The sequence below is a fragment of the Barbatula barbatula genome (genome assembly GCF_947034865.1).
Source record: "Barbatula barbatula genome assembly, chromosome: 8".
Taxonomy (NCBI): domain Eukaryota; kingdom Metazoa; phylum Chordata; class Actinopteri; order Cypriniformes; family Nemacheilidae; genus Barbatula; species Barbatula barbatula.
This window is the reverse complement of record NC_136771.1, coordinates 19,288,386-19,312,080: the sequence shown is the minus strand read 5'-3', so window position 1 is coordinate 19,312,080 and position 23,695 is coordinate 19,288,386. Positions and strand designations below refer to the sequence as shown.

At 39.8% G+C, this 23,695-nt stretch overlaps 1 protein-coding gene across 2 annotated transcripts in view; it reads left to right on the top strand.

The window, feature by feature from the left end:
- rnf38 (ring finger protein 38) overlaps positions 1–23,417 on the top strand; it is a 28,736-nt gene extending 5,319 nt beyond the window's left edge. For both annotated transcript variants that reach the window (XM_079463138.1, XM_079463139.1), the window contains exons 3-13: positions 8,037–8,098; positions 17,319–17,512; positions 17,615–17,870; positions 18,279–18,455; positions 18,703–18,870; positions 19,671–19,832; positions 19,915–20,018; positions 20,403–20,490; positions 20,779–20,900; positions 20,994–21,093; positions 21,189–23,417. In XM_079463138.1, coding sequence (XP_079319264.1) covers positions 8,037–8,098; positions 17,319–17,512; positions 17,615–17,870; positions 18,279–18,455; positions 18,703–18,870; positions 19,671–19,832; positions 19,915–20,018; positions 20,403–20,490; positions 20,779–20,900; positions 20,994–21,093; positions 21,189–21,251 — 1,496 coding nt within the window. In that variant the 3' untranslated portion in view covers positions 21,252–23,417. The remainder of the gene's footprint in view (positions 1–8,036; positions 8,099–17,318; positions 17,513–17,614; positions 17,871–18,278; positions 18,456–18,702; positions 18,871–19,670; positions 19,833–19,914; positions 20,019–20,402; positions 20,491–20,778; positions 20,901–20,993; positions 21,094–21,188) is intronic.
- Positions 23,418–23,695: the final 278 nt, after the last annotated feature.

The following is a 23,695-nucleotide window of genomic DNA, read 5'->3' as shown; positions in this document are numbered from 1 at the left end:
AAGTCCTTGAAGGACCCTTCAGTTTCACCTTGAGTAGGTCTCCGTCTCACACGCGTGCACGTGCCCGGCTGTTCAGCAGGCAAGGTGCGGCGCTGGAGATGAGCGCCGGGCTTTGTAGTGTCAGTAAGCTGGTTTAATTGGACTATGCTCCTGATCATTATTTAAACCTCTAGCACAGCGTGAGCGTCCGCTCGGGCCCTTTCTCAATAAACCATTGAGAACACACGGCCGCTTCCTTTCAGCTCAGGAACACAGGAACAGGAGCGAGTGTTAAAAGGAGGGCTGGAGGTTTTCTCCTCTCCTGGACTGACCTGGCACCATCTTCAGAGTGAACGCAGACAAAAAAGCAGAACAGATGCTTAGAAGTGCTTACAGGTGCCAGGTGCGTTGAAAGGGACGAAGGCAGAGGGAGAGAGAGAGAGAGAGCGGGTTGCTGGAGAAATAAATCACATGATTGAATATTATAAACCCCTTTTAGAATATAACTTATGATATTAGACAGATGCTGTGAAGGAGTCTACTCACACACATCTTCCACGGCAGAGAGATGCTGGTTTCATCACCGATGTGGAATACGGGTGCAAATTCATCTGGAATTTGGCTGTGTTTATGCCGCGCAGACAGCCCGCTGTCAGAAAGCCAAACGGTTCTTGTGTGTAAGAGTGTGGGCGTTCACATGTTTTTCTTAATGAAACTAAACTCCACCGTTTTTACAATGTATGTTTTAGTCCTGCATATCTCTGGTACTATGTTCTGGTTGGTCAGCGCTGTGCCGTGCATGCTAAAATAAACACAACAGTTAGGAAATCTGATGGTTCGCATCAGAATAAATCTTGCTGGTGTCACTCAAACGAACCGGTGACAAGTTGACGGAGCTTCCACTGCAGACCTCCGTTTAAAAGGTGCCTTTTTCAAATGCCGTCTACCACGATTAATGTATTGCTCCAACGCAGAGTAACGCCGTTGATACTGCAACAGAAAAACTTTACATTTTTAGGCAACTACAAAGCAAACAATTGTTGAAATAAACACTCAATAATGGCTAAAGTTGAACTTCGGAAGTGATAATGGCTAATTGACAAATAAACTGGACATGTGTCCTATGGTTTGACGGCAAATATTTTGAAAACAAACTTCATATAAAATTGAATTAGAGATTTATCGTCATTATTGTTTTCTTAATTTTGCCGTCATACCATAGAATGGTTTATTTGTCAGCTACCCAAATATGTTGAAAAACAGTAGCATGTTACAAGTCAGAACACAACAAAGGTTGTTTATTTGTGTGTTTTTATATATTATGGTGAATGATGTTTCGCAAAGACTAATTAAATTACAAAATATATGAGACTTAAACACATTACATCAGCACTCTCAATTTCATTCATTTTATTGTTTGCACAAAAGAGAGCAAAGAATGCTTCTTTGTGCTGTTGCGCAATAGTCACAACTAGCCAACTGGGCTGCGCATCTACATATTAACAATGTTAGTACGCTTTTTGTACTTTATTGCTTCAATAAGAGCTGTCACTATCAGATCGTGCAGCCAGCGGTGTCGTAGGCTTTGACAGATGTGACACTACAGACAGCTGTGAAAGTCGCATAGAAATTCGAGTGAAACCGTCACGTTTATGGTGTCGCTCACGGCCACAACGCCTCTCTACACACACTCGTTGTGTTTCTCTCAATCAAAAACTTACTCTCGCACTCCATTTTCATAACAAAAGAGCCTGTTTGTTTTGGCTGCTTTTGTCCGTCTCCAGGCAACCACTCCAACAGTTCCGCTTCGAGGGCTCTGCTCGCCACTTTCTATTTGGATGCGAGTACCGGCCGGCAGCCCTGTAGCGGGTTGTTTAGAAATCGTCAACATGGTATTGATATCACAAGTACATTAGCATATAATAGCATATGATGCATATTGCGGCTCATTTAGTTTTGGCTTGCCTTTATAAAGAAGCAGATTAGGGCTGCACGATTAATCGTGATTTTCACAAAATGCTTAGATTAATTTTAATGCGTATATCGTAGATTTGATGCGTATATCGACCCAACTAGTGTGATTACGAGATCACGATGGTTTCGACTGTGTTTATGAGCAGCCCGATATGAAATCACTGAGTTTGAGTCACTTATAATGTGCATTCGAAAAAGCGACAACTGTCAAACATCATGATTTTTATATATATATATATATATATATATATATATATATATATATATATATATATATATATATATATATATACTTTATCATGAAAATACCTGAGAAGGCTTGAAAAACAGTGATTGAAAGATCTCCATAAACATTTCCTGGAACTACAGCCGTGTTGGAAACCTCTCCTATACAGTGCACATCGGTTGTCCACCATTTTGAAGTGGTGTCCGAAACCTGAGTGAACTACTTTATTACCTACATTTGTTCACTCTTTTTTTTTACCCACAATGCACTCTGATTTTGAGTGAACATATCATGTACGCTTGCTCACTGATTAGAATCAGCTGGAGGACACTGACCGTTAATGCCACGAATGTAGGTTTATACACGCCTATGTTTGTTGTTGACAGTTATTTTCCACTTTTTATATGATAAACACTAGTGTTTTATTTGAAATATTGAATAATTGTATTAAGCGTGGTGAATAAGTATGCCTGCAAATAAATGTGACTTAGTTTAATTGAAGGAGAACAAAACCATAAATGTGACAAATAAAGTTTAAATGCATTTTAGTATTTTTTAAAACTATCCACAAAGCCGCACTGGTGTAATATAAGCTAATCGTTGTTTTTAAGACGAACGTCTGCGATAATTTTGACAGACGCAGGCTATATACGTCGGTGTCCGAAAGCTCTCATTTTCATTCACTACTTCCCCATATAGTGGACTCAAAAGTCATTTGCTATATTGGGAATAGTGAACGAGGGAGCGGTTTCAGAGACGGCGTATGTGTGTGTAGGTAGCGCCCTCTGGATTTCAGGTGCAGCAGCATTTAACCGTACCGATGAACTGTGCAAATAAATCTTCGTAAACGCGTTTTTATAACAATTTATCATGCAGCCTTAGAGCTATCCGAGAATTGCACTGTTATGTAAAGGTTAGCCAATTGGACATTTAGGTACATTCGCATAAAATATGGATTCAGGGTGACTAGGATCATGACTCTTATACAGTGGTGTTGTAATACTAGCTGACTTGACTGGTCATTTTAATTTTTGCCAATAACCTATCAATGTTTTCTCTTATGTTGCATATTTTTATAGTCCCTTAACAGATGCCCATTAACCAAGGTTTTTTCTTTGTTCGCACATCTGATTAATTGTCTTATGTCTCTATGGAGATTTCTGAATGCTGAAATCTCAAGCATAGCCAATTTCTTTCAAAATGGAAAATATTAGTTACTAACAAAATAAAAGCCTTGTTCAGTGCAATTTCGATGTCTGTTTTCCATACACAGTCAAACCCAACTTGCTGCATTGTTAGTACTGAATTGATCAAAGCTTTTGAATCATAACACTCAATTATTTCATCCAAGCAAAATCTCATTTGGATTTAACAGGTTTCTAAAACATGTCTTTATAGGACACCATCCTATTGCTTCGTTTGTGGAGACCAAGGCATATGTGTGGCTTTCCTCAAACCACATTGACCTCTTGTCTCTGTGTGGGTGTGACGTCAAATGATCCCAAATTTAGCGTTACTCTACAGAGTGTTACTGTAAATGGGATTTGAAGGGCTGACCATAGTTAAATTCGCTAGATGGTGTAATTTCCCACACGGACCGAGAAGTCCCGTGTAGGGGGGCAGATTAGGTTGTTCGCTGTTATAATACTGGTTTTGTTGCTGACAGACGGGCTTCAGGCGGCACTCGGTATGCATTTCTGAAGAGTAGAAAGCCTGCGAACAGACAGACCAAAGCATGTTTGAGTGGACTGTCAAAGTTTTGGTGAGCAAAAGGAGGTAGAGTGAGCAAGCATACGCATTGAGAGAGGGAGTGTATGAGCGCGTCACTTTCTTTGTGTGGGAGAGGGAAAGCTGAACCAAGCTGAGAAACATTAGCCAAATCTCTCTCTCTCTCTCTCTCTCTCTCTGTCGCTCATTCATGTTCTGTCACACTCTTGAACTCTCTCATTTAAACTCCTCTTACTTCCTGTCTCGCTCTCCCTCTCTTGCTCTGTTGGCTCAACTTGTCCAACTCTGTCCTTCCTTTATTTTTTTCATGTGGCTTTTAAAAGAGAGAAGTGCAGCTCTACATCTGTCTTTCTTTACTTCTGAAAAGCTCTTTTTGAACACCTTTTTTTTAAATGGACCCGTCACATTAAATGTAGTTGATGTAGGTATATTAAAATAAATTTTCTGTGTGTGTTATATTTTATTTCGGGAAAATTAGGTTTTCCTTTGTTTCTGGATAGGAGTTTGGTTCTCCCATGACTTTGTTGTTATTAATGACTACCAATACAGGGCTCCAGACTAGGGATGGGCGATATTTTATCGTTTGGGGTATACCGGTAGAAATTCTCCCCACGATAGGAATTAGTCTTCCCGCGATATAAACGATAAATCCTAGTTGATTACTTATTTCTTTGTGAGACCCATTCACAGCGCTTATGTGGTGCGACGCACTGGTGCCCGTTTAAAACCAGTACAATATGCGAGTTTGTGTTACGTTATTTAAATACGTTTATGAGCGTATGACACCGTAGATTATTTCATTAGTTTTTCTGTTCTCTTTCCGTAGCGAGAGACATGGACAAGTACAGTATATGTCTTTGTGAGAACAGCAAAACACTGAAATGTATACAGATTTGAAACAACTTGGGCGAGTAGGCTAAATTCTAATTTTTGTGGGAACTCTTCTTTTAATTCCTTCATGTATACTTGGGCAGACAGATTAAGGCGTTAACTTGACCATGTCAAAACCCGGTATAGCTTTAATAAAAATATGCGTATAAACACACAGAGTATGACGGTAGAAGCCGACGATGGATGGATGGATGAACTCAGGCACCAGGGAGGAGCAGGAATGGCCAGATAAAGCTGATGCACTCTGAAGCTCAGAGAAAAATCGATAGTATTCGAGAGGGAAACCTCGTTCCCCTCCTCCCACCCCCTGCATTTTCCCTGGCTCGCTTTCCTTCCCATAACATAACTCAGGACACCTGCCCAACCCCCAATTGGATGACACCAGGATCCCTTCACCTCTCCTCTTCCTCTCCTTATCTCCACGGTCATTACGGCGTATAACGTTTTAAAGTGTGTGTGTGTTTTTGCACTGTCCATTTACTGTTTTTGGAAAGTGTCCTTTAAAAAAAACATATATAAATAAATGACCTTCTCTGTCCCTGCCACCCTCCTGGGTGTGTGTGTCGCTTGCTACTCCGTTCAAGGTTTACTCTCTTTCCCCTTCCACTTGTGGGCCTCTTTCTCTTCCTCTCTCCCTTCATATCCTTTACTTGCCTTCCTCGTCATTATCATTGCATGTATGAGTGTGTGTTGGTCTGTTTGTATCTCTTACATCATATCATGGGGCTGTGTGTCATCGATGAGTTTACTCTGTAACTGTGAACTGAACATTTTGTGGTGGTGCTGAACAACAACGAACATTTTACACACACATGAAAGTTTTTTTACAATCACATATAACCAGAAAGTCACGTTCAGGTCATGTTCTTTTTTTCTTATTGAACACACCTTTTATGATTTAATCATCCAAGTACATAAAATATATATAAATCGTACATACATTGTTTTCCCTCAAAATATTCTGTTCCATTTGAAAATGTCATATTACTGTAGCCAAGAGGGGTTCGCGAATGCCATTTCACGTAGACTTTAATGCTTAATTTCCTTTAATATCTTTCATTTCATGTGGTTGACCAGATGCTGTGCGGTGTAAACATCTCTAAATACCGCACAATCGAATTGTTGTAAGGGATGGAATTGAAACAGAATGCACTTTCGTGCTCTTTCAGGTATTTTGTTGCCCGTGGCAAAAGCTGGCATGACTACAGAAGGTTTTAAATGTCTCATAACTTGTGGGACTGTTTGTGAGAACTTCGGAAATGTCTCTCTGGGTTTTGGAGTGGTTTGTGTCTTTGTTTAGTCTTTGAATTCTTTCAGGGTGAAAATATATTTATTTTTTAATTCGATTAATGCACAGAAAATAAAAAGTGCCTTGGATAGACTTTTCTAAAGTAAACTTAACCTGTCTGTTTGTCCAAGGAGCCAACCACACACATTCACCATCACCATGTACACACTGTGGCTAAAGAAGATTCTCACGCCTCTCTGAGTGCATAATCCTATTTTATGGCGCACACAGAATTGGGTCTTCAACCAAAAATTCAGGTGGTGATCGCTGTAAAGCCATCGAAAAATAAGTAACCACTCCCAAATTATTTTCAGTTCTTCTAAATTTACTATTTTTATGTACTTAAACAGTGAAATTATAGTTTTTATAGCGACACATTTTTCCAAATGAAAATGATTTGCAGAAAAGTGAAACCGGACAAAACGGTTACGAAGATAAAATACAATACTCGAGATCTGCAAACATTGCATAAGAAAACACGTTTAAACCTGAATATAATCAACACATTTTGATCAGTTTAAATATGAATGTGTGATTTAAATAAGATTTTCTGCATTCTCTGTCTTGAACATTGCTCTTGGGTGACTTTCATTCCTGAGATATGATTCTGTTGAAATTTAACAGACACTGCCAGGACTGAAAGTATATGCAGGAATGCTAATTAAAGGCCAAACTAGTGTACTTTTAATAATTTCATTGGCTGTATGGTCTGCTTGTAAATATGTAGCGTATGCTGAACTGCATTGAAACGTCAGTTGGTTCTGCATAGGAGGAATGTGCGTTGGTTTATTCATGCGTACATTTTGACACCTCTATCTCGCCCTGCTTGAGCTAAACACCTGTCTAGCCATAAAAAAAAAGCAGAACTACGACTTTATATCATTATAGCATCTGCATGGATGATCCCATAGATAAAGCGTGTACGAAGTTGCGTGCTAGCAGTGTTTTATTTATTTATTTATTTACACATTGATTAAAAATTTTTTTTCCAATTCTATGTATACAGTAAGAGAGTGGGTTGACAGTGTGACCCATGAACGTGCCATTTGAGGCCGAGACTACAGTTCAACATTTTTTACGCCACTAAAATTACGCATTTTTGTTCATGGGATAAAACATTCATACATCTGAGTCCTTACTATGACGATTTCTCGCTCACCGTCTGTCTCTCTCTCCCTCTCTCACTCTGTGTTATCTTTGAGTAGTCAGTTCCCTCTTCCTTTTCACGCTCTGTCATTGCGAGAATAAGAGACTAAAAGAACTTTTGGTGACAGATAAAATAGCCCAAGTTCAAATGAATGCTTTTTTTTGTGGGCACTACACATACACACACCCATTCTCGTCCTTGGAGAGTTTTTTGGGAGCGTTCAAGGGTAATCCTGTCTGATGAAACACTCACAAAGATGCTGGGAAAACAAACAAACATGCAGACGAAACAAATAAAATGGCACAAAGACAACAAAAGGCTTTAGATGTTTTAATATGAAAGCACATTAATCTAGGATTTTTTTCGCCTCTTATCTCCATCACAACAATAACCTAACGTCATCGATATCAATAGTACACCGCACTCATCATTTAATTAGAAGGACCCAAGTAATACGGTTTATCCTTTTCAAACAACAACTGTAAGACTGTATTAACAGAGCTTATATTAATATCACTGTATTCAAGTCATTTGCCAATATGTGATGTTGATTGTGTACAATAACATTTTAATGCGCAAGGCAAGATTAAAGTAGTGCCCAGATGTCTCAACATGCTGCTGATATCCTGCAAAGCTGCTGGATCAAGCGTCTGTTTTTGGACCTGTTGAAACCGTTTGGTGCCAAAATGCAGCAATCAAGTAAAAAAGAATCACGGCGGATCGCATGATTGTAGTATTGAAGCTGTCACTATACATAAGCTGTTGTTTAAGATGTGTGTTAACTGTGCTCGTGCTGTTTATAGGTGCAATGGGAGGACTATACCACTATCGTCCAGAACTCGCTTGTGCAGACGCCACTGACAAGGTAAGACACCGTTTTATAGTTGACCTGCCTTTGGTTTAGAAATGCTAACGGCTAAAACCGACACACATGAGGTTTTTAGTCCTTTGTGTTTACTTAAAATGTGGTCATTGGAGTTTTGTCTCTTAATACTTTCTCGTGTGATTGTTGTAAAAAAGGCGTTTTTGATCAAGCTGGGCCACACAATATATATTCTGAATGTGCATACGCCATATGCGTATCACAATAGTTTGCTATAATGATTTTAAAAGTGCACAACTTTATGTGTAAGTTGATGTTAGTAGTGAAACTGGCATGCGAATGTTGGTGTATGTGCATGCTGTAGTCTAGAAGAATATGAATCATTTCTCATGAGATTTTTGAACATTTTAAAACCAATGTTGTTATTTTGTTAGCTATATCAAAACAACCCAACTGCGGTTTACTGTTTACTGAAGTCTTCAATTGGTTATCTTTTAAAAAAGATTTATTTTGTTTCTTAAATATTTTTATATAATTCCTATAAGCCCTGAAGTTGTTCAAGAGACGAAAACCAACTATTTTATTGTTCCGTTTAATATTTTGATATTTTTAATATTAATTTGTATAACATGTTGGCCAAACAACAATAATATTGACCAGTATTTATTAGGGATACCACAATTCTTAATATAATATTGAACCGTTCGATACGACCTCCACGGTTCAATACGTGTAAGTGAATTGCGGTTTTGCATTTAAATTGTTTCTGTGAGTTTATTTACACTCTGAACTGGCTCTGTCCGTTTGTCTGTATGTTTGTGCGCTGAGATAGATAAACGCATCCCCACGAGTAATATCTAATGGCGAGTGGCGGTCGGGTGGTGAAGCGAGACTGCCTGCAACGAGATGTGCTGTTGAGTATAATGCTGACAAACAGACACCGCTGGCTAAAGTGTATGCCTGTTGTATTAAAGTTATAATGACCGAATTTTGTCACATCAAGAATTAATTTTTACACGACATACAGAAGCAGCCCGTTCGAGTTGCTCTCACCTGGCACATGCAGAAAGCGCATCTTTAGTACCATGCCAAACTCAGCGGCCTTTCGGACGGCTATTTACGTCATAGCAAGAGCGGCTCCATGCAGCTACAATATTTAGCATTGCAATTAATTGGAAGAAATGCAATGACAGTGGCGCACCTTGTTATTAGATTATCTTTGGCCTTTCCCATTGAGCGCTGGTGTTTGCAGTGACAGCGCACCGCATATTCACTTCCATTACAGCAATCGCACGTTTACTTACTTTTTTTAATACTCTGAAGTGCAAAACCTCTTTAAGAAGCTTATTTTACTGGCATGTTGATGAACAGTAAACATGTACAAATTCTTGACATGAAAAGATTGACAAGTAGATTTTTGCTGAAAGTTAATAAGTCAAATAAAATGAAGAGAATTTCAGTTACTTTTTACTGTTCCTGTCACAAGCATAGAACAATGAAAATACACTAATGTACCAAGCAATCAGAACCGAACCGAAAACCGTGGGTGAAAAACCGAGATTCATATTGAACTGTGGGTGAGCTGTACTGTTGCATCCCTAGTATTTATTGTAATTAAACCGTTCACAAAACAATAACGATTTAAAATGATGTTTTTCTTTTAAGCCATGTTTTACATTGATCACAGTTTATCGCATATTGATATTTATCCTCTAGTGTGCAGCTCTAAAGTCATATTGCATTGCATTGCATTGCATTTCCAGTCATGCTTGAAAAAAATAAGTTTGGTTTAGTTTGAATTTGCTTGAATTGGATCGATGCAGAGACATTTGTTTATTTAAGGTTTGTTTTTTAACATCTGTTTGTGGCATTATGGTCAGTTTCTACATCGTACCTCTACAAATGCTGGTGGTTTAGCAACCCCTTATTTTGTGCTCTTCATCCAGCGCAAGAAATCATCTTACACGTCCAGACAGAGAACTGTGCTGATGCACATGTCATGTTCGGGGGATTTCGGTGTTGTGTGCTATTTCTTGTCTTTTAAATGGAGTTAGGGGAAGAAAACACGAGGTAGTTCTTACTCGGATTACTCTGTGTTTACAGTCAAACGAAAGGGAAGGGCTGGCTGAGTGATGCTTTTCATTGGCTGAATCCGGCCTCTGGAGGCGGAACCGGGACTGAGGGAGGAGAAGGGGGTAGGGGAGGTATGTAAGCAGCCGGCAGGAGTGGAAGAGGTGATGATGGTGGGAGGGGGGTGTGGAAGTACGGAAAGAGGGAGTGGGGCACTAATGATTTTGCTTCCAGCTGTGGGACACTGCAAATGGGGAACAGTGGCAGGAAAATGGATGGCTGTTGAAATCAAGGTTGGGAAAGATGGGTGGATTGTGTTGGTGTGAGAGGGGGACTGAGTTATTGTGTAATGAAACGTGTTGGAATTTAAGCTGTATATATCCATTCCTCCCACCCTCCAGAAAAGTCAAATTTGTTAGTGCTGTAGCTCATAGTGTCGAACAGAAACCAGGTCGACAGCCCTCACCGCTTCCTTGCGGTTTGTCTGACAAATGTGCGTGAGTGAGATGTACCGAATGGGGGAATGTCTGGGACCGTGTGTCTCGTCCTGACTGTTCAGAATCAGAACTAAACAAAGCATATTCAGGGTGTGTGTAACCGCTTTGAAGGCTTTGTGCCTGGTGCTGGCCATCTATTTGCACGAAGCAGGACGGGACGCTTGGGCTCTTGGGAGGTCCTGAATATAGAGCTCTGAAACTGAGATGTGTGTGCTTGCGTTCGGCAGTTCCTACACCTCCACGCAGGCAGAAACAAGCTCTCTGCGGTGTAGAATGTAGAGGTGGCCTCAAATGGGTTTGGCTGTCAGAGAGGGAGATCAGGGAGGGAGGAGAAATGAAAGGGTGGAAAATAATGAGAGAGAGAGGGTGGAGGGGGATCTGCTTATTCTAAGCACCTCCATAAACTCTCGTTTGAAGAGCGGTCACCCGGCCCAAGGACTCTGTAGACTGGAGTTATTAAATATTAAGGTATCGCACTGAAACAGAAGAGCGTTGTGCGTTCTCGAATCAATGGAACGCTTCGGTTAGGCCTGTGAGGGCGAGTCTTGGCGGTGGTTGTTTTGAGAGTTTAGAATTCTTGGGGCATCTCGTTGTTATACACCTCGTTCAGTTTTTTCCATGTGAATGTGAATTTTTTCCATTACAAGGAACGCGCACACTGACAAAAACAATAATATATACCTTGAATGCATTGTACATTGCTTTTGAAAGGTGTTCGTTAAATATGTAGGCTAAATGTAATTGTGTGTGTTCTTTTATCTGAGAGCATACATAGAACGGAGTTGCGATAAGGTGAACAGTCACGTAATCGCTCTTAAGGAAGCTGTTCAGGTTTTTGTCCAACTTCTATTTGAATGTACATGTTTGTTGCATTCAAAACATGGAGATGTAAGCCAGCAGAACTCGAGGCTCGCCGCACAGACGTCATCTGTAATTTAAAGCTCTAGGGGTGGTTTGGTGGAATTAATTTAAAGAAATACCTTTTAAAGGGGGTGCACTGTGCAAGCTGTTTAACAGCTAAAGCCGCAGACTGTAGCACGCCAATTACAGGCGCACATATCAAAACTACCAAAACAAAGTAAATCAACTAGTCTGTAGTTCCCAGTAAATGGAAATATTAAATACACAGCTACTCTTAAAGTTCAGCCCCAAATGATTTACTTCATCATTTACTCACCCTCATGTCATTCCAAACTTGTGACTTTTTCATCTGCTGAACACAACGATAATGCTTTGAAGAGCATTGATAACCAAACAACACCGGTCTCCATTGACTTTGATTGTATGGACACCAAACCACTGTGGGTTCTCAAGATATCTTCTTTTGTGTTCCTCATAAGAAAGTGTCATATCGCTGTCCTTCCAAAATCTCGGATGTCCTTATTTGCTGTTTCTCAGGAATTGAAAAAACGCTCTTCTTATTAAACGATTAAATACTGTGCTGTCAAATATTGACGAGCTCTTTCAATGCTTTTTGTGGAATGAATATTTGCACAACCCAGTTACAAACCAACCTAATTTGGTGTAGCTTTGGTGTGGTTAAAGAACTGATAAAGGAGACGTTACAGGATAAATCCCACAAGGCCGATCTCTGAATAACCACCATTGTGAGTTTCTGAAAGGCTTTTAACCCCAGATTGCTAAACGCACAGTTAGTCACTTTAAACATGGTTATAGGGGCATGCAACAATACCCTTTTATTTTTCATTCCTTTCAAGCTTGTTTAGAATTCCTCAACAGAACCTCAAATACAAATTCAAGATCTACAAAAATAAAGCGTTGACCGGCAAGCACACAGGCACATTCTTCAGGTTTGCCCCATAGTCTTGGTTATAGCCTTCATCCAGAAATATTACTTGCGTGATATTCCTGGGCCACACATTCCAGTCCAATTTTTGTTTGGGTAATAACATTCCTCAAAATATCTTTTGTTTTTTAAGTCAGTCATACAGGTTTGGAATGAAATGAGGCTGAATCTTTTTTTTTTTGGGGGGGGAACTGTCCCTTTAAAATACATCAGATTCTAAAACCTGAATCTGTAAATCCCTTACGATTCCAAGCCCTAGGTAGGATTACTGTTGTTGTTCAATACCCCTGGTGGGCCTCAGCTCTCCACAGCAGTGCTGACTGCTCTCTGGATCACATGGCCATGGTGACTGGATGTTCAGCACTTTGCCAAGCTCTCTCACAATAGTGTCGGTTATTCCCTGTGGATGGTTTGGCCTCCAGGCAGAGAGCACTTGGTATTTGAGCATGTGATGGCGGGTCCTCGAGCTGTAATTTCGGGACCGGATGTTGAACTCTCCCATGCTTTTGTTAATAAAATGGTCAACATTATTTTTTTAAACTGCACACATTGTTCTGAATGTGTTCGATGTACCCCTCATCTGATACAACCCCCTTACCACATCCCCAAATGCAAATCTCCAATAGTTTTATACGAATGGACATGATTGTCCTGGTTTAGACGTGTGTGTCTCTCTGAGCGTGTTGTGCACCTAATTTTCTATTTGTCAGTGTTGTACGTCTATTTTAAATCACTGATTCAGGTGCACTACAGTTCAGAAAGGCACATTTTTAGTAAACCTTTATAATATTTATAATTGGCTTTATATGAAAACACCTGATGTGTATAATATAGCAAAAGGCATGTCCTCATTTAGATGCGTGTCGTCTCTGAGTCTGTGCATTATACCAGACTGGTTTCAAATAGTTTTGGCTTTGAATATAATCTCCCTGTGTGTCTAGCTGGTTCTGGATGGCTGTGTGTGTGTGTGGTTGGTTTTAAGTGGGTGTGTGCACTCTTGCAGGTTTCGAGTGGTTGTGTGTAGCCCGAGGCTGTGTTCCAGGCTCTGTTCATAGTTCATCATTTTCAATACTCAATTCTGCGCGCTTTTTCTCCTCTCTGAGCTCCACCCTGCTGCCCCCTGAGGCATCGCTGCTGTCCTCTCCCTCCCCCTTACTGCTCTGCCTCCCATCCAACCCTCAAGTTCTCAGTCTGCCACCCATTTCTTATCTTTACCATCACCTTCCTCTTCTTTGCCGTGGTCACTCTATGGCACGCCTCAATAGCCTCACACCTCCATATTAAGGTCACAATCCCAGTGTGCACAACGGTGTGGAAATTAACCACTATTTGTGCGTGTGTGCATAGGTGTTTGATGTGATCTGAATGTTTGGAATTGGTTATGTGAAAAAATATTCAGCCTGCATATTCAATCGAAATGAAACAAATGGATTTAAAAATATTATTTGGTACAAGGTGGCTATTTTAACGAAGAAAAATCAACCAAGAAGAGTCCAGAATCGATGAGAACTCCTTCAAATTGTATATAAAGCATCTCGGTGTGAACATTTTGCTTCCTTGCAAATTAGTAATGGGTGGTCACTTATCAAAAATAGTGTGTCTGAACTGCCACGACATGTCAAAACCGTTATATTTTAGTTTAGTTTTTAATCAACAGTTTCTAGTCTCATTTGTGTCTTTTTTTAAATACGTTTTATTTGTATCTACTGTATATTAATACAACATAATCCGATCTTTAATGGCTAAACTGTTAAATTTTACCATCTGTTATCAACAGTTTCTAGTTACATTTTTATTTTATTAAAGGACCAGTGAATAAAATTTACCTCTAGTGCTGAGGTTGCGAATTACAACCAACGGCTCAGTGCACTGCTTTGCCCCTCTTTCAAAGCACTATGGTGGCTGACACAGGACAATGAGGTCGCAAAGTTTTTGCTTTTTGGCAGAAGGAGATAATGTGTTTACGAAATATGCTTTGTAGAGCAGTTTGTCCGTTTAGGATGGCTCATTCTATAGGGATGTCACGATTCACCGTGAGCCGGTTGATAATGGATTATGTCACAATTCAAGTCGGTTGAGATGTTAAATGAATCAAGATTCATGTTTTGAACAGTGTTTATTGAAAACTTGAAAAACGTGGATATGCTGATATAAAAAATAGTTAAGCACAAAGTCTTTGTTTGTTAATATTAAAGAGAGTTTAAAAAAAAGAATACTAAAGTTTTAAAATTCCAATTTAGTTGGACATGTTATTTGACATAACATATATTTTTATTTTAAAAAGAAATGTGCAGCATTTGAGATGATAAAATGGGACTTGTTCATTTTTTTATTTGTCTCAACTCATTTTGTCAAAACAATTTCATAAGACCAGTATTGTGACTCGTTTTACATCCCTAAGTGAATCATTACATCCCTATCATTTTAAGGTAATATACATAACCATGTCTTTAGTGTATGTGTATAAAGAGCTTACATAATGAACCGTTATGTATATAATGCATTTCTGTCAATAGATCCACTAATGTCACACATTGCACCTTTAAGACAACAATGTCAGACTGCTTTACTACTGAAAGATCCAAAATGTTCATTATGAAGTTGTCATGCAAGCTGACAGTGTGACCATATGGCCATCAGAACAGGAGAGTCATTAGATCACACTTTCCGTTTTAATTTCCAATTTTAGGGTGGGGGTGTTCAAACCAAAGCAGTATTGCAAATGGCATCTCCAACTTTCCGAGGCCCTGCTTTAATGAAATCATGAACCCATGCGTTTTGTCAGCACGTGGACTTTAGTGCGCGAAGTTTATGCCTTCACATTTCAGATGAATTATAATTCGCATCATCAAAACGTCTACTGGCAATGCAAACCATGACGGGACTCTTCACGTGGCATGTTTTAGAAGCATATTACCGCGAATTCCAAATCTGAGGTAATTGTTGTAATGTTAAAATCTTCCTCCATTTGAAAATATTTGAATATCACCTTATATATATATATATATATATATACTACTGTTTCAGAAATTGTTTGGTGGTAAATGCACATGCAGGGTCCTCAAGTTTTATCAAAAACTAGGATTGAGATCACATTTATTTAGGGGAGGAGCCCTAATGGAGCCCCCCAATTTTACCCTTTGTTCATAAATAAACAGCACAAATTACATGTAGCATCATTAATGTAACTAGAAAGACTATTAATACAATATATAATTTTAAATAAAATGAAGAAATACATCTTCATTCCTTCCCATTTCCTTTAACATTTCCCTTAGTTTTCAGATAATGTTTTGACTGCATCAATATGTATACGATGGGCTATATATTAAATGTTCTAGCCTAAAATGTTAGACAAGCTTTTTTCCAACTTGCCTTCCCCATCACGATGTGTGTTCGCGCGATATTGTTGGTTACCTAGTAACGAATGTACGGTGGCCGTGAATGTTCCGTCAACTTCCGTTTTTTCGTGCATTTACGTAGCCTAGTAACAAACACAATCTGGACGAGATACGTCCAGGAAACTTCTCTTTGTGTGCCTGCGCCTCGTACACAACGTTATATATAAACTTGGTTGGCATTGCCTTTTGGCGTGAGAAATACACGGTATGAGCGTGTGAACTGGTTGAATTGCGTGCGTCTCACGGCCAATGCGTGAGACTTGAGAACCCTGCACATGCATTAGCCCGAAGCTCAAGTTGGAGTCTGCATCGTGTCCTTATCTGATCCTTGATACATGCATTTAGTTATATTCTGTGTGTGCTAGTGAGTGAGCGAGAGATGCGTATATGCTGCGTAGACTGATGTCATTGTTTTGTTCGGGATCATGCAGCTGACTCGGGAATTACTTAGCAAGGTCTCACATTGAGAAGAGAGACTTAAACACAGAGTGTCTGCTCGAAGACCAAGCTTACATTGTACTTCATGGTAAAATATGCTAGCCTGTATCTGTTACATTTAAATATACCTGATTCAAAACTGTATGCAGATACGTCTAGTCTGCCTCCCAGCTGTTTCCTGTTACTGACTCCTGTTACACACACACACACACACACACACACACACACGGTGGCTGCTGTCTGTATCTCCACACTTGGCTTAACCCTGTTCTGTGTGAGCTCCTTTTACCACCCACAACGAGTCTGTGTGCGAGCGAGCATCTATTAATCCGCTTGTTTGCATGTCCAATGTGTTTCTCACTGAATTGCATTCGCGTCTAGTTTGCATCTTAAAGCAACACAGATATATATGCGAGTTTGCATTAGAAAGTATCTGTGAGTAACTTGGTCACCCAAAGCTGATTTGCCAAGGATCTTTTTCAGTCCCTCCCCTTGTAAACAGAGTTTAAATTGTACGCCAAGAGTTTTGAATAGGCCAAAATGTGAGAAATGTGTGTCGTTTTGCTTGAGTGAGCATGTATGCGTTTCAGTGACTTCCAGTAAGAGGCGTGTGTGAGAAGCAGATATGAGGTGTTCAGATACTCCTGGATACACGCTGGCCTTTATGACAAATACTGACTCATGTACTCTTGCACGTTTCTTATACATTAGATGACTGTGGTGTTCGGTGTGCCTTAGTAACACGGAGCGTGTGTGTTGAGCAACAAGCTGTGGGTTTTCTGAAACTTTCGGGAAGTGACCTCACTCCGCCTCCGGCAGCACAGAGGCCTTGATATCAGAGAGGAAATGCCACTAATGCCACCAGGCACAAAAGCTGCTTGTGCTCGGAATGCTCAATGAGTTGATCCAAAACCTCAACCAGTCCTGTAGTGGGAAGTTGTAGTACAAAATGGCTTATTTTGGGTGAACTGTTTCTTTAAATGCAGCAGTCATGAAACTGAGTATGCGTGTTTGTCATTGTGGATGAGTAATGTGCTTTTCTCCTTCAGACGGACGACTCTCCCAGTCCAAAGAGACAGCGTCTTTCCCAGCAGTCTGTTTTGGAGTTTACCTCGGCCCCTCCTTCCACACCCTCTCCACCAATCAGACCATGGGAGCTTCCACCCAGTCGCAGGCCACACCCTTATCCCCACCCACACTACCACCCGGAGCGCTGCCACACACCTGCACGGCACAGGCGCAGGTATAAGTCTCATTTGAATTTTGACCGCTCGTTCTTGTCGTGTTCATTTATTTGGCTATTCAATTAAAAAAACATAAAATGGACGCGACTTCCTCTGCACAGTCCACCAGTGAGGCGTCAGCGCGGCAGACGAGAGCGTTTATCTCGGCACCACCCCCCTCACGGTTCCCCCGGTGGGGGGCAGGACGAAAACTACCGTCACCATCCTCACCTGCATTCTCTTCATCATTACGGCCAGCCGCCATCTCACCCTCCACCCGGCCTCGATGAGCCCCGGGCCTTCCACCCCCCTACACTCTCGCCTCGGTTATTGCACCCGCCACAGCAGGGCGCCATGGTGATGGACCTCCATGAACAGGTTAGAGGCTTCGATTAAATCCCCTGAGCTTGTGTGTTTCTCAATTTCTTTGCACTTTTTTAGACCACCGTTTGTTTAATGTGTAATAAAACGTCTGAATGAAGTCGACGAAGCACAACATTTTATTTGGTCAATTTATCCTGTAGAACATCCTTAAAGGTACAGGTTACACAAAGTTTTGTAGCAAAAAAGTTATAATAAAGAATTTAACCCTATTAAAGCCATGTTGTTCCCTTGTTGTGTATAATGGAAGTCTATAGGGACCAAACATTTTTTGCAAAAGTCATTCAAGTTTGTTTTCTGGCGTTCGTATAATGGGTTGGGAATTACCGTCTTGTATTATACATATATGCTAATGTGATGTTTATTTGGTAGACTCTGTTTATAGATTTGTTGTTTGTGTGCTAGCTCCCTCAGGGTACAGTACCGGTATCATATACAGTATCTCCAGTCCCGCCTCACGGTCTGCCTCCACCTCTCTGTACGGGACAACATCTCCCAGCATGCTCCTCTCAGCAGCAGGTGCCAGCCTGTTCTGTGGTGTTCAGCGGACAGCAACACTATCCAATTTGTAGCGTACCTCCGGTTAGTACAGCACAGCCAGAACAGGATGGCGGTTTGAAAAATCATGTTTGTATCTGCTGCCACCTAGTGGTGGAAGTCTGATTATAGAGTGCAGTGTATTGGTCTCTTAAATGAGAGCAGTAGAAGCCCTCGTGTAATGGATACAGCAAACCAAACCGCTGTTTGTTTCTAATTTTGCTAATTGTTCTCGATTACTTTGTTGTTGGTGTAATGGTCTGATACAAAGTGTCTGTCTTTCTGATTTCAGATGTTGCCGGCTTGTTCTGTGCAACATTTGCCCATGCCGTACGCGTTTCCTTCTCTTCTGTCCAGCGATCCACCCTTCCTCCTCCATCCTCCTCATCTCTCGCATCATCCGCCCCACCTCCCCCCACCCGGACAGTTCTTACCCTTCCAGACGCAACAGTCCCGATCTGTAAGTATACACATTGTAACCTCTGATGATGTAACAATATTCTGTTCCCAATTAAGTTTGGATCATGTTTTCTTGAATTTGATTGTTTAATTTTCAATTTTATTTGAATTGAATTGAATGCTAAAACCTGAAAAATGTCAATGATTTCTTGGCTACATACAATGTTATTTAACATTCAGTTTTGTTAAAAAACATAATTTCTTTAGAATTTCTTTGTTTAATTTAACCTTATGTGTGTAAAATAAAATCAAAACTATAATAACTGTTGTAGAGCTACTTAACTTTTACTTTTATTTTTAAAAAATTTCTTTTCTTTTTTTTATCAATATTTTAAATGAGCTATCATTTTTATATTTTGTTAATTTTAGTAAAACCTATTTTTGCTATACTTTTGTATTTTTATTTCTTTGTTTATTTTTATGTTGCCATGTATGATTTTTTAAATTGTTTTTTTAGTTTTGTGTATTATTATAAGTTTAGTGCTTTCTACTTCAGTGTTTTTTGAGGCAACATTTCAATTCTTTGTTAGGTTTTTTTTTCAATAACTTTAAAACTTTTAGGCCAATATTTAATTTCAATTTTAGTATTGAAATAACCTTGTTTCTACAATACATATCTTCCTTTTTGTCACGAAACATCATACCACAATAAATCCAGTAAATCCAAATGAAAGCGTTCACAAGCTAAAATTTGAATACTCACATAAAGTCTTAATGATATTCAGACTTTGGTCTTGGCTTGTGGCTGTCAAGTGTGTTAATTATTACTAATAGGAAGTATATGTGTGTTCTTGTGAATAGCCGCTGCAGAGGATCGAGAATGAAGTGGAGTTGTTAGGGGATCACCTGTCTCTAGGTGGAGGGTTTAACTACCCTCACTCAGGCCATCCCAGCCCTCTGCCTCCTTCCACCCCACTGCAATTCCTCTCTCACGACCCCCTGCCGCAGGAGCTCTTCGGAGTGGTGAGCCATCTTCACACTTTATTGGTTTGTTAAGGTGGTAACGCTTTCGTTCTTTTTCCTAAAACGTTCTTGTCCTCTCCAGCCCTACCCACACTTCATGCCGCGACGAATCACGGGCCGTCGCTACCGCTCTCAGCAGACCATGCCTCCACCACCTTACCACCCAAGTCTGCTGCCCTACTTCCTGTGAGTTACAACATGGACAATAAATATATAACATGTTGGCGCGGTTGTATTGTTATGAATGCGGCCAAATGCAACACTCTGTGCACTGCTCTAGTGATTGATAGCCCCGCCTTTTGGTGAAAAGAGCCAATCAGCATTTGTTAAAGACTGCTTTATACGGAATATGATTAACCTTTTCACGTACGCTGTAGCAACCTGAAAATATTTGTCTTTTATAGCTTGTATTTGTTTAATTGTAATAGTTTAACACGCAGTTTCTAAGATATCAGCCCCTTCTCCCATTCAAGTAGGTCAAAGGGTCTTTGGTGACATGTGTGTGCATTCACAGTGTTTTTTGAAGGCTAGTGAGCTGGTATGTAATGGTGTTGCGTTGTTTTTTTACAGATCTGTTCTTCCAGTCCAGCCAACAGCAGTGGGTCCAACCATAAGCTTAGAGTTGGATGTAGATGATGGAGAGGTCGAGAATTACGAGGTGAGAGCCCGTGTGTAATATACCTAATAGAATATATAGCTAATACAGATACAAACTGAGGTTTTTTCAAGCACAAATAAAGTGATTCTTATATTATTGTAATAAAATACAAATATTTACTATAATATAAGATAAATGATATGCTCCATTTTAATTTGATTTAATTATTCGTAATGTAAATGTCAAAATATAAATGATATATTAAATGAATGTGTAAATATATTAAAGTTAATCTCAGGGAAGCACAATATTGGTAAAACGTATGTTATCTGTTTGTGTTTGTTACAGGCTTTGTTAAACCTTGCCGAGCGTCTCGGAGAAGCGAAGCCTAGAGGTTTGACCAAAGCCGATATCGAACAGCTGCCTTCCTACAGATTCAACCCCAGCAACCATCAGTCCGAGCAGACTCTGTGAGTACAACACTCGAACGAGCGACAACCCGTCAACTCGTGGAAATGACGTTTTTTGTCACGTCCGTAATGCTTCTCCATCTTTCTCCACAGATGTGTGGTGTGCATGTGTGATTTTGAGTCTCGTCAGCTGTTAAGAGTTCTGCCCTGTAATCACGAATTCCATGCCAAGTGTGTCGATAAGTGGCTTAAGGTGAGCGGTCTACATGAATGCACACTTTCAGAACTCATTATCCATCATCCAAAATGATTCTATTCACTTTTGACACTCAACCCTCTGTCTTTTAGGCCAACAGAACTTGTCCTATATGCCGAGCAGATGCCTCTGAGGTCCAGCGGGATTCCGAGTGACACCGTTCACAGAACACACACACACACAGGCTCTCACACACACCACTAAACACTTTGCTCATTCGCCTACTGTTACATTCTATTAACCTCCACATGCATAATTTCTACCCGCACAAATACTGCTGCAAAAGATTCATGAACTTGTATCCATTTTTTTTCTCATTTATAGGAAAACTGAGATGTCTTTTTATTTGATCACTAATTTTTTGTGGAAGTCCAAAGATTTCGGTTTGTCATTCTGGTTATGTTCTGATATTGTTTTTTTAATATATATATATATATTATTAGTTTAGTTCTACCCTTTGTGGGGATGGGTGGGTTGCTTCTCGTTTGAGTGCGTGTGTATGAGTGTATGTGCACTAACATTCCCAGCTATGTGAGCACACTTTGGTGCGTTGGTCTTTACGATGGTTAACGTGGTGAGCATGGACTTTTATATTTTACCGACAAATATAGCTATATATAAATATGTATGTATGTATTGATATAGAGGGACAAATTACCACAATTAAAAAAAAGTTTCCCCCTCCACAAAAATGAAAAAAGGTGCAAAAGATTCATATATCTGTATGTGAAGATGGGCTTTTGGGTCAATTATGATTTAGCAGTCTTTAGAGAATTGGAATACTGTGAGGTGTGTGTGCTTTTTGTGTGAACGAGAGTGTGCGTGTGTGTATTAGAGAATTGTGTTATTTATCCCATGTGTGGTACAGAACACTGGCTTGTCGCTCTCACTTTTATTCTCGTCTGTGATTGGCTGAGGATGCGCACTGACATGACGTGCGATTGGTTAGGGGGCAGTGAAAGGTTTTGGATGATTTTCCTCTATCCTTATCCTGTTACAGCCGTTTTCTTTTCTGCATTGTTTTCCCGTTTTTTTTTTGTTGCTCTCGCTTCTCTGTGGAGTTCTTTCGCCCTTTTCTTTCGTACACCAGCGTCGTTTATCATCATTGGGTGATTCCTACACACGGATTAAAGCTCAGTCTTAGTCTAAGCCATATATCATTTTAAAATACGATTTCACATTCAGGCCAAGCTGAAGTTTTACCATTGCTCTGCAAATGAGTCCTATGTCTTCAACTTCGTCCACATAGCACAAGCAGAATTACTGTTTAGTTTTTATTTGGGTCATTATATGACTTTGTACCCACTTCGTAAAAAAGAATACCGAGTTTATATTGTAGCGTTTCAGTTTCTTCGTAAAAGAGGGACACAAAGGGTCAGCGGGAGAAATAAGGCCTGCTTGGTTCTGGTGTTTAAATATCTTCCCTTTTTAATATTCCTAGTTCTTGTTCTGACGGTCATTGGTTTACATCTCATTGTCCGTTGCACTCACTGCCCTCGCTATACATTGAGCTTTTCTTTCGCCTTCTAGAACATCCACTCATACAGCCTCAAAGCCGTTATAACTATTCTCAGCCACGTGCGTTACTTTATAATGAATGACCGAGATGCTCGCCATGACCCAGAGGGGTGTGTGTACTTCCGAGAATGTGTGTGCGTGATGGTTGATATCACGCATTGCTATCATTTATTATGAATGGATATAACTGCCATTGCGTCACGTTATGTAGGCTCGGCGACTGGTGTAGAAAGTGTCATAAGAGTCGTGTGCTGTTGTCTCGGAGCCTGCAGTGTCTTAATGAGAGATGCCTTTAAACCATTCTCCAGTGTTGTCTGCTTATAGTGTCATGAGTCGAATTCACGACGACCGCAAAATTACGATTTCTCGATTCTTCGCGAAACAAACGTGCATTACCTTACTTAACCATTGTCATGTTGTGTTATAGGAGTTTATTTTTTCCCTGCTTGGTACAATAGCAGTTACCTCAGTTTTACTATTTATGTTTTTTCCCCATTCTTTTTTGCAAAACCAGTAAGAGAGCTCGTGAGTTCTTATGCTTTAATTATTATGTTTTAATTATTACCATTAAAAAATACAATTGTATCATTTAACATGTTGTAGTTCATATGTATATCTGTAACCAAAATCATTTGAAGGCTTGATATAAAAGTTTTTAACAAACATTTGTAAATTTTTTATGAGAGATATTACTAGTAATGCTTTACTAAGTAGTGCAAATGATTTTTTTTTCTTGTCTCTTGACCCCTATTCCCAGTCTTTTGGATTTCAAAGGGTGACTCATTAATAAATGTATAATGGTCTCTTCTACAACTCGACACTTTTTTTTATTCTTATCTCTTGTCCTCATGTTCAAGTCCGGCAGTGTAAGGTGGGTGGATTGGACAGACATTTTCTGGTCCTGGGCTTTCCACGGGAGAAATATAAAAATGCCAATATATTTGACTACTTTACTTAAGAATTCCTATAGGGATTTGAAGAGGATTGACCAGCATAACAAGAATGTTCATTGATAAATGCGTGTACTGCAATTTATCCATGTAGGAGTAAATGTATAAAAAACTATGGTATCTAATAGTCT